The sequence below is a fragment of the Chelonoidis abingdonii genome, chromosome 11 (assembly GCF_003597395.2).
Source record: "Chelonoidis abingdonii isolate Lonesome George chromosome 11, CheloAbing_2.0, whole genome shotgun sequence".
NCBI classification, from domain to species: Eukaryota; Metazoa; Chordata; order Testudines; family Testudinidae; genus Chelonoidis; species Chelonoidis abingdonii.
In genome coordinates this window covers 48430344-48441243 of record NC_133779.1, presented here as the reverse complement: position 1 = coordinate 48441243, position 10900 = coordinate 48430344, and the positions used below count along the sequence as shown (strand labels likewise).

The 10900-nt window shown below is 52.0% G+C and overlaps 1 protein-coding gene across 3 annotated transcripts in view; it reads right to left on the bottom strand.

Annotated features, from left to right (window-relative positions):
• Positions 1-818: 818 nt before the first annotated feature.
• SEMA4A (semaphorin 4A) overlaps positions 819-10900 on the bottom strand; it is a 33721-nt gene continuing 23639 nt past the window's right edge. For 2 of the 3 annotated variants that reach the window (XM_032792136.2, XM_032792135.2), the window contains 7 exons: positions 10020-10189; positions 9064-9214; positions 8556-8745; positions 7603-7718; positions 7315-7478; positions 5871-5989; positions 819-4548 (listed from right to left, as the gene is read on the bottom strand). In XM_032792136.2, the coding sequence (XP_032648027.1) occupies positions 3905-4548; positions 5871-5989; positions 7315-7478; positions 7603-7718; positions 8556-8745; positions 9064-9214; positions 10020-10189 (1554 nt within the window). In that variant the 3' untranslated portion in view covers positions 819-3904. The remainder of the gene's footprint in view (positions 4549-5870; positions 5990-7314; positions 7479-7602; positions 7719-8555; positions 8746-9063; positions 9215-10019; positions 10190-10900) is intronic. The other variant, XM_032792140.2, reaches the window with a different exon arrangement.

Sequence of the window (10900 nt, the reverse complement as noted above, 5' to 3'; positions counted from 1 at the left end):
GGTAATGACGACTCCTGGCTCCCAGCTCTGCTGATGGCCTTGGGAAAGTCACTCTTCCCACTCTGTGCCTCATTTTCCCTGTGTCAAATGGAGCCAATGATGCCCATTTTATCACAGAGCTATGCAAGCCGCTAGACATGAGTGTTAATATATTAACCCTTCTGAGTAAACAAACAGCTTCTCCACTGCTTCCCATCCTGTAGTGTTGCTGAGAGCTGTTAAAAGGCATTCACCCCAGAGCCAGCCGCCTTTCAATGGTGTTTAAGGTAATCCCTATGGTATTAAACGTCAAGTACATAAATAGCTCCTTTAAGACCAACAATTGAAGTAAATGGAATCCAGTCCTTGGTTATTAAATAGACATTTTTATACCAGTGCAAAGGGCTATCAATTCAGAAGGGTAGTGTCAGGGCCACCCAGAGGATTCAGGGGGCCTTGGGTCTTTGGCGGCAGGGGGCCCCTGCTTCGGAAATAATTCGGTGGCGGGGGTCCTTCTGCCCCAGGACGGAAGGACCACCTGCTGCCAAAGACCTGGAGTGGAGGAACCTCTGGGGGCCCTGGCCCTGCAAGAGTGTTCCAGGGACCCTGGAGTGAGTGAAGGACCCCTCTCCAGGGCCCCCGAAAAACTTGTGGGGGCCCCTGTAGGGCCTGGGGCAAATTGCCCCACTTGCCCCCCCCCAGGCGGCCCTGGGTAGTGTTTTACACCCTTTGGTACTGGTGTAAATGATGGGGCCAGGACAGGGCAATGGAGAATCAGGCCTTTTCTCTCTTCTTAGCAACACACTCTTGACATGAGAATAAAAAGCAGCACACGAGTATGACATTCTCTTTTTAATAAAAAATAAAATGCATCCAGAGGAGGAAGATGTACATCTTTTTTTTTTTTTTTTTTTTTTAAATAAGGTTAAACATCATAAACCAAGCAACGAAGGGCCAGATCCCCAGCAGGTGTAATGTGGCCCTGCTCCACTGAAGTTAATGGGGCCAGATCCCACGCGGGTGTAAACTGGCCCAGCTCCACTGAAGTTAATAGTGCCAGATCCCCAGCGGGTATAGATCAGCATTGAGCCCAAGGTGCTGTGCTGATTGACACCAGCGGAGGAGCAGGCCTGAAAGTGGTGCTTGGCACTGCAGTTAGGGTGACCAGATGTCCCGATTTTAGGGTCTTTTTCTTATATAGGCTCCTATTACCCCTCACCCCCGTCCTGATTTTTCACACTTGCTGTCTGGCCACTCTAACTGCAGTACGGACAACATGGCACAGACTCCGGTGCTCAGCAACACAGACAGACAGAATAGGCTATGTCCCGCCTGTAAAAGCTCAGGCACTTGACCGAAGAATCTAGTCGTCGTTACAGAGCAGTAGACGGCACAGGAACGAGAGTGGGAGGTTACGTACACAGGCACTGCAGAAAGGCATGTGTACCTCCGCATCAAATCCACATGCAGACCAGACCCAGGTAGCTTTTACCTGAGTGTGGTTTGTTCAAATGAACCCTACCCCTCCTTGAGTTCACTTTGACTAGCCGCATCATGGTAACAACTCCTTAGCCTTGTCTCCGGCAGGATTTCAGGGTCACATAGCGATCTCCAGGTAGATACCTTCATTTTTAGCCAGTGACCTGAATCAAAGAGGGAAAGGTTCCAGGGAAGAGTTTTGCTTGGGTGTTTTTTTGTATGGGCGTTGGGTCTGTCACAGAGCTCAGACAATGCTCTTCCCTCAGATCGGGTGGCTATTGTACAATAAGCTGGGAAGCTGCCCCGGTGACAAGCATCAGCGTAGTTGCACTGATAGGTTGCAACCCTTAGGGCCCACAGGCATTGCCACTTGAAGCCAACCGTGCAACTGCCCCAGCGTCTGAAATCTCCAGGGCCTGGTTCTCATCCACCCTGCCAGAGCGGGGTAAAAGGACCTGGATGTAAAAGGGAATCAGGCCCCCACAGCCTTAGAAGCCTGTCTTGCCCAGGGCAGGGTTAATGTGTGTGAGCGTAACTGAGAAAGAAGCCTGGATTTTTCAAGGATATCCCAGTAGAACCCACCTGCTCTGCTGGAAAATGTAACAAGTGAACCCATCCCGTGTTGCATTGATTTCACTGAAGCATAATAGCAGTGTCAGAGCTGCAGCAGACCAGCAATGCAGGGGTTAATTTATCCATCACAAAATAATACTGATGCGGTTGAAGAAGGGTTTTTAGAAATGAGCAACCCGATCCCGTTTGAGAGGGAGAAATCCGAGGCCTTTCCTGGGGAAATCCACTCGCCTGGCTGCATTTAACCCCGGGTGCAACCAAGTGGTTTGTGCAAAAAAACGCACCATGTTTGCGCTCCTGGCGCCGAGGCTACGAACCCAGTCACTGGGCATTGTCAGTGTGGCTACAGGCCCGGAGCTGGTTTCGGTAGCCGCGTTCCTCCCGTGGAGGTGGTGAAATAAGGAGTTTGCTTGCTGCTACCGGGAAAAGCTTAACTTAAATCTAACAACATTAAATTAAAAAAACCAACAACTTCACATTCGGTCACAACCTCCGCCTCCTCCCCATCCCAAAAGCCCCTTGGCAACTCCCCTCCCGCACCACCCAAGCCGATTTTTCAGGCTGTTGGCTCCAAAACCCCAGGGACTCAGCCTGGTTCTCACTTACACTAAAAGGCCCCTTGTACCACTTCGGCAGTGCAGAGGGGGGTGTGGCTCATTTATGCCCCCTTTACTGGACCAGAGCGGTGTAAAGAGGCTGTTGTGTAAATAAGAATCAGGCCCTAAAGCCCTCTGCCCACACACAGCAGAGAGTGACAGTACGATGCCCTCTGATGGAAGGCCATCCCCCCCAGAGCAGAGTGCATTCTCCGTGATGTGGGCCATCTCCGGTGTCCCCACTGAGGGGGCCAGTTAGCAGTGGCTGTTCTGATCCAGACCTCTGGCCAAGCAGGTACCAGCCTGGGAGCCCAGCTACTCATTGCACGCAGGCCGACGAGGATCAGCTGTCTGATCATTGCCAGCGGGGCTGGATTTGAACTGCTGACCCTGCACTCGAAGGCAGAACATTAGACCCCATATTCAGAGCCACGAGGAGCCAGATTGGGCCCCAGCAGAGCTACACCCGGCCACTGACTGGTGCCAAGTGCATCCCACAGAGGGGAGGACTGAGCTGGCCAGGTAATGTGCAGCTGTGGCGTTGCACATTGGCCTTCATTCACAGCTCTCGCGGAGCAGACGTGGCAGCTCCTAGCTAGTCCAGGCTGGTGCAGGGATGTCACCAATCACCGATTGCTGGGGGCAACAGACCAGGAGGCAGCAGCTATGCAAGCAGCCTAGATCTGTAGACACAGCAATACTGGGCCCATTCAGATCCCACAGCGGGGTTGCTCCCTGCTGGAATCCCCAGTGGTGGGCACGAGCCAGGCAGGGCTCACACGCTCTCCAGCACTGTTCTCTGCCCGCCAGCTCCTTTGAACCTGGTTATCTAGAGCCCCAGATGTGCTCCGTGTTCGTCTCTTGCTTGGTGTGGAAATCCAAAAGCAGAGGGTTTTTTTGTTTTCTGTTTAACGCTTGTCCCACGACTCGGCCACTGGTGATGCCCAGACAGCGCAGTGGGGCAGGCTGAGCCCATTGCTCTTCAGCGGTGGAGCAACCCACCCATGGGCGGGCAGCAGCAGCTGGCACGCTGACAAGGAGCAGGTGCAGTTTCTGGGCGCACCGTGTGGAAGGTCTCACCAGCTGATACGACGTTTGTTATGAATTTGGGGGCTGGACGCAGACCGCCTTGTTATTGTAGGGTTGCTCCCAAGCGCTGAGCCACACACACCGGTTTGTTATGGCAGGGCTGCTCGGTACCACAACACGGCTGTTTTTGAGACAAAAGGTGGGTCGGGGCAGGCATGGCCAGCCTAAGCTTTCTCCAGAGCCACCCCTTAGGAGCCCTCCCCGGCCCCCAGGCTGGTGTTTAACCTGTTGTTGTCCACGTCTATTTCCTGGTGCAGCCCCTCCATCTGGACACAGCAGTCCCTGGGGTCCTTCGCCCCTTCCTGGATGGGCCCTTGTAGCTGTGGGCTCCGGCCTCCGTTCAGCGGCACCTTCTCCTGATTGGACACCCTGGTGGCTTCGGGGGTGTTGCATCCTTGCACCTTGCTCTTGGCCTTGAGCCTGTCGTGGTAGGAGAAGACGGCCATGGCCATTGCTATGGCCAGCGTCACCGACAGCAGCACTGTCACCGTCACAAACTGTGCCCAGTAGGAGTGGTGCCCATCCTTTGGGCCTGTCCCCGGCTCCAGCCCTTCCCCGACCATGCTGTCCCCTCCGCCCTCGCTCAGGATGTTGACTCCCGTGGGGTCCTGCACCACATAGCGGGCCACAGCTTGGCGGTGCCCATTCTCACTGGCCCAGCACGTGTACTCGCCCGCCACCTGGCGCTGCATGATGATCACCAGCGTCTTATTGTCCAACAGCGTCAGCCCCGCTGGGATCTTATCCCCTGGGTAGCTCCAGTTGTAATTGGCCAGGGCTGAGAGCTGTGGGCAGGGCAGCCAGATCACAGAGTTCAGCGCTGGGCTCAACGCTGCAAAGATACAAGGAGAGGAGAGGGAACAGTGAGTCTCTGGCTGCCCACCCGGACTAGCTGACGTTGCTGTTCAAAGAGCTGGCACCAGCCCCTTGCGACTAGAGCCAGGGTGAGTCACGGAGTTTGCGGGGAACAAAATTCATTTCAAATGGAACCAACCGTGATCATTTTCATAGCCAGTCAAAAAGTTAAAAACAAAAAGTGTTTCAGGCCAAACGAAAAGTTTTGATTTCGAGCGTTTTTAGATGGCTAATACATTTGGAAACAAAAGGAAATTTTGAACTGAAATGTTTCAATATTTTTGGAAACTGTTTAGGGGGTTTTTTTCGGACAAACAATTGGTGCGAAACTGACACAAATGAGCAAAATGTTTTGGCATCTCTGAATCAGCATTTTTCATTACAAAAAAAAAAGATGGTTCCTGTGAAAAATTTCACGCAGCTCCACTTCCAACCTGGGCACCTAGTGAGAAACCTGATTTTCAAAGGTACTGAGCACCCCCGCCCCCATCCCCTCTCTCTGTACCTCAGGGGGCATTGCCACAAGAACAAAGCAGTTTGGAAAGTCAGGCCGGGAAGGGCTAGATGCTGAGTGCAGTATAAACTACATGGATGCAACTGGAGTGACTTTGGATTCACACTGGCCCACGTAGTGTGGACTTGGCACGTGGCAGCCAGGGAAGGAAGCGCTGGGGGGGCACGCTGAGCGCTGGCTGCAGAGTTACAGGGGTGCAGCTGGGGAATGCACACCCCAGAGCTTATTGGCAAATTTCAGTTAATAGCAACTTTTGGCCGGGAACCGGGAGATTTGTTAGCCAGGGGCAGCCGCTGTATCAGACCATGTGATGGCTGTCATGTTGGCTGATGCACCAGAGCTAAAAGCATGAGCTGCGGGAGTGTGAGCTAAAGCTCCCAGCACCACAACAGCCTCTAATCCTCAGTGGATTGGGCACAGAAGGTGAACTATACTCTTTGTTATTGTAGGGTTGTCTATGGGGGCTGGCGCCCTGACATGTTATTTATTACTGGGCTGAGCGCTGCCTTGGTGATGTTATTTTTGCTTGGAGAGTTTGTCGTGGGATTTGCTCTGCGCTGTTTGCAGAAAGCAGGGCCAAGGCCCACCGGAGATGCCATGCCTCAGAGCACTAGGCGTGGCCCCCTTCATTCCTCCCCTGATCCAGCTCCTCCCTAGAGCAGGCAGCCTGCCCCGGCTTGCAGCGGGGCCTCCCTAGCCCCCCTCATAGTATTGCTGGCTTAGAGCCCCACCCACCGGTAGACACATGCCCCAAGCACAGTAAACCCGGAAGGTCGATACTCAGCTTTTTACCAGGCTGCTGCCCAAGTCGTCCCGAGATCTGGGCGTGGCCCTGCCTTTCGCACTGATCTGCTGGCATGTAGCCCCCGGTCTGCCCCTCTCGACGTCCTGCAGCCAGTCACTCCTAGAGAGGGAGAAGTGACGCATTGAGAACCCAAGGCAATGAAGTCACTCTCAAGCCACTGCTTGATGTGGGGATGGCAGGTGAGCTGGTTGCTGGGCTCGCCCTGAGGAGCTGGGTTCAAGTCCTCCCTTAGGTCCCAGAACATAAGAATGGCCACATTGGGTCAGACCAAAGGTCCATCTAGCCCAGTATACTGGTTTACGACAGTGGCCAATGCCAGGTGCCCCAGAGGGAATGAACAGAACAGGGAATCATCAAGTGATCCATCCCCTGTTGTCCATTCCCAGCTTCTGGCAAACAGAGGCTGGGACACCATCCCTGCCCATCCTGGCTAATAGCCATTGCTGGACTTAGCCTCCATGAATTTATCGAGTTCTTTTTTGATCCCTGTTATAGTCTTGGCCTTCACAACATCCTCTGGCAAGGAGTTCCACAGGTTGACTGTGCGTTGGGTGAAGAAACACTTCCTTTTGTTTGTTTTAAACCTGCTGCCTATTAATTTCATTTGATGACCCCTAGTTTTTGTGTTATGAGAAGGAGTAACTAAGACTTCCTGATTTACTTTCTCCACACCAGTCATGATTTCATAGACCTCTGTCATATCCCCCCTTAGTCGACTCTTTTCCAAACTGAAAAGTCCCAGTCTTATTAATCTCTCCTCTTACGGAAGCCGTTCCATACCCCTCATCATTTTTGTCACCCTTTTCTGAACCTTTTCCAGTTCCAATATATCTTTTTTGAGATGGGGCGACCACATCTGCACACAGTATTCCAGATGTGGGCATACCGTGGATTTCTGTAGAAGCCACAGGCAACTGATCAGTGGCACATGCTCTGAGAGTGTGGTGCCTGCGGAATGCGCATCAGCGCTAGCAAAGTGCGTTAAGGACACTGCAGGGCTGTATTCCTGGTGGGCAGGTCTTCGGGCTAGTGCTCAGGGAACACTAGGGGCTTTTCACCCTCCCCACTCCCACCACTCCCCGAGGCCCAGAAATCCCCATCTGCCCGTCTAGAGCAGCTGTCCTGGGATGATCTCAAAGCACCTGGCAAGCTCTGGGAGGCAGGGGAGTGTTATTTCCCCCGCTTTGCAGGCAGGAAACAAAGCAAATCACTTTCCTAAATTCATACTGTGGGATAAGGCAGAATAAAACCCAGGAGTTCTGATTCCCAGTCCTCTGCCTCTGACCACTACAGCACACTCCCTTCCCAGAGCAGGGAATAGAACCCAAAAGCCCTGACTCGCCAGGCTCTGCTCTAACCACCAGACATGGCTGCTTCCCTCTCGGAGGTTACAGCGGAGCTGTTCCACACACTGAGCTACTCACGTGTTTTTGTTTGTGCCTCGAGTCTCCTGGCACAACTGGCTGTGCCTGTCCCAGGCACAGTAGGGGTCTCGGGCGAGGACACAGTCAGCACAGCTCCTGTACACGCTGCAGTTGGCCAGCGGCACCTGCAGGACCCCCTTGGAGTACCCCACATATAGGATTCCCTGCAGTGGGGAGACACACAGAAAATGTCACATCTATGTCACTTACTTAGCACCGCCCAGTTGCACCCGGGGCAGCATCTCCCCTTCTTGACTGCTGCACTAGGCAAATCTGCATGTTTCCTACCTTCCCAGGTGAGAACAGAAGGTTCTGCACAGGTTCCGGGTCCTTAAACAGCTGGATTTCCTCAATGATATGAGCACCGCTGGCCAGAGTCACTGCTTTGTGCAGGAACCCTTGATCTGTGGGAGGAAATATAGGGACACAAGTGTATTTACCATGGGGCTGAGATAATGCATCCTCTCTCTGATCTATTCTCTAAGCTGACTGTGTGTAACAAAGGTATTTAAGTTCTTAGTTTCAGTGGAAGTTGAGTATCTGGATCTAAATGGCTAGTCTATTCAATTCTCTCTCTCACACATACAATTTGCTTAATTAAAAGAGAATGATCCTTTGTTTATACAGGGCCTTTTGCCCCACTATGCCTCCAAAGCACTTTGTTAGCTGGCTGGCACCAACCTTGTCAGGCTTATACAAACCACTTTGTCCACCATTAAATGCAGCCACCTCTGGGGTGAAGAGCGGTAAATGTGTTTAACAATGCACGGGACAGGAAGTGAAGGAGAGCCATACTTAACTGAAAATGCAATGGGCAGGGCTCAATTAATAGAGCTGAGATTGGCCGGTAAAATGGCATGAAACACCCCCCTGCTCTCCTAACACACAAATTCCAAAATAGCAAATGCACAAATTGGACAAAAAAAAAGTCAAAATGTTTAATTTTTTTTTTGAATTTTCAATTTCTTTTTTTTCCAAAAGCCTCAAAAACTAAACCTTTTTTTTTTTTTTTTTTTTTTTTTTTGTTTCATCCAAAACCCCCAAAAGTTTCATATCAAATGAAGTTTTTTGTAATTTTTCAGGTTAATCACCGGAAATGAATTACTCGTCTGACTCTGCGATAAGAGCTTGTCCCCGACTGATGTCAATGGGAGATTTACCATTGGGTAAACCATCAGCTGGGCGCAGAATCCAGCCCCACGCACCAACGAGGTGGTGTCCCCTGCTCATGGGAGCCGTACCTGTTCCCAGGAACATCACCTCATAGGAGATGCCCGAGACACTGCGGGTCTGATCAACTGCGATCCGCGTATACTTCACGTTCTGCTTCACCAGCAGCGGCTGCTTGTTCCTGGGCACAACCTTCCCATCCATCAGGAAATGGTTTTTCATGAAGGTCAGGACTTTGTCCGCCGATGGGCGCACAGAGCACTGCAGTGGGAGAAGAAAGGCAGGGGATCAGCTACGGGATCTGGGCTAGTGACCGGCTTTAGGAGTTGTTTTTTTTTTGCTCTAGGCACCCTTGCAAAGGGGGAAAGCACAGCTGATAATGCCAGTTTCCTGGAAAAAGCAAGGCAGATGGTCTATTATCCCAGAAAACTGAGGCACAGAGAAGTTAAGTGCCTTGCCTGAAGTCAGTGATACCAGCAGGAATTGAACCCAGGTGTCCTGAGTCCCAGCCTCCTAGCTTAACCTTGACCATGACCATCATCATATGCATGTTAGATGCGCGAAGCAGGTGATACTCACGCTGCCAGGGCGGGGCTCAGGGACCTCATTGCTGTATGTCGTCCACCGGGAGCTCTCCTTGTTCAGCTCCTTGTATTTGCCGCTGAAGACTCTTTCGACGTCCTCCAGGTTGAAAGCGCACACTGCCGTGCTGCCTGCGTCTCCCATCTGCCTGCCGAGGGACAAGTGATCCTGTTAGCGGTGCACGCCAGTGCTAGGGGACCCCAAAGGTGGGCAGGTCAGATGTGGGATCCAGCCACACCCTGCCTGTGACATGTGGGTGAGTGGGCATGGGGAGTCCACCCCATTTGGGGCCCTCTCTAAGGGCTGTTCCTTGGCCATATAAACATTGGATCCTTCTGAAATAATAACGCCAGGCGCTACCACAGCGACCTCCATCCAGGGCCTCCATCCACTTGCAAAGCATCAACTCTCACCACCCCAGAGTGACAGGCACTTGCCAAGAACAGAATCCAGGAGTCCTGACTCCCAGCCCCTGCCTCCTCTGATGACTGGCCCATGCTCCTTCCTAGAGCTGGGCAGAGAACCCAGGTGTGTCAACTCCCAGTCCTCAGTGCTATAACTCTTAAATCACACTCACGCCTAGATGTGGGACTAGAATCCAGGAGTCCTGACCCCAAGCCACCTGCTCTAACCACTAGACACCAGTATCATCTCTTAGTTCTCAAATGTAATAAGCAACTTCTTCAGCAATACCATGTGGCAAGGAGTTCCACAGGTTAATGACATGTTCTGCAATAATGACATATTCAGGGTGAACCATAACGCAGAAGGGGTCTTATTTTCTGGGTACAGCATACCCATTTGAATGGGCAGGATGGACAGACGCCCCCTCCCCCCAAATGTCCTTCTTGCGATGGAGCCAGGGGATTTGTGGGTGTGCGAGCTTGGGAATACATGGGTCCTTGGGGGATTTCGGAGCCCTTTGGGCAGGAGAGGAAACTTTCCTGCCTTACCATTGTGAAGCGAAGACTCCATAGAAGACAGCACCCACTCCTGGCTGGGGTAGGACAAAGGAGTGATGGATCACGTTGAAAGGGAAGTGCCCAGGCTGGAAGCATGTCAGCTGGGCTTTCAGGAACGTGGTCCATTTCTTCTGCAGCACCTTCTCTCCGCCGACATCATTCTGCAGGAGAGAGGAATGCCCAGTCACCCAGAAGAACGGAGCAGGGCCTCTCCTTAAAGGGATGGCTGAGAGGACGCCTTGTCCTGGGGGTCAGCGCACAGCCATGCTGCCATTGCGCTGGTTCAACTCCACCAGCAGGGGGTGCATGTGCTGCTCCAAAAAGGGAAAAAGCTATTCTGAATGAAGGGAAGGTCTGAGAGGAAGGGGGGCCCTGTGGGGAGACCTGAACTCAATCCCCTGCTCAAAATAAAAAGAAGGAATTCTAGTGGTACGACTGTGGTGAGTAAACCAACCACCAGGCTCTGATCAGCTGATGTTCCAGACAATGATGTTGTAATAAGCCCTCGTGCGCAGCCACTGAGATATGAGGAACTAAATAGGTGGATACAAGCAGAAAACCACTCAGGCAGTGGTAACGGGCTGTTAGGAGGCTAGTGGGCCATCTTAAGATATGGGATTAATAGATTCCAAGGCCAGAAAGAACCATCGTGATCATCCAGCCTGACCTCCTGTACAGCACAGGTCAGAGAGCTGCCCCAAAAGAATTCCTAGAGCAGATCCTTTAGAAAAACATCCAATTTAAAAATGGTCAGGGATGGAGAATCCACCATGATCCTCGGTCTTTTGTTCCAATGCGTAATTACGCTCACTGTTAAAAATTGATTCCTTATTTCCAGTCTGAATTTGTCTGGCTTCAGCTTCCAGCCATTG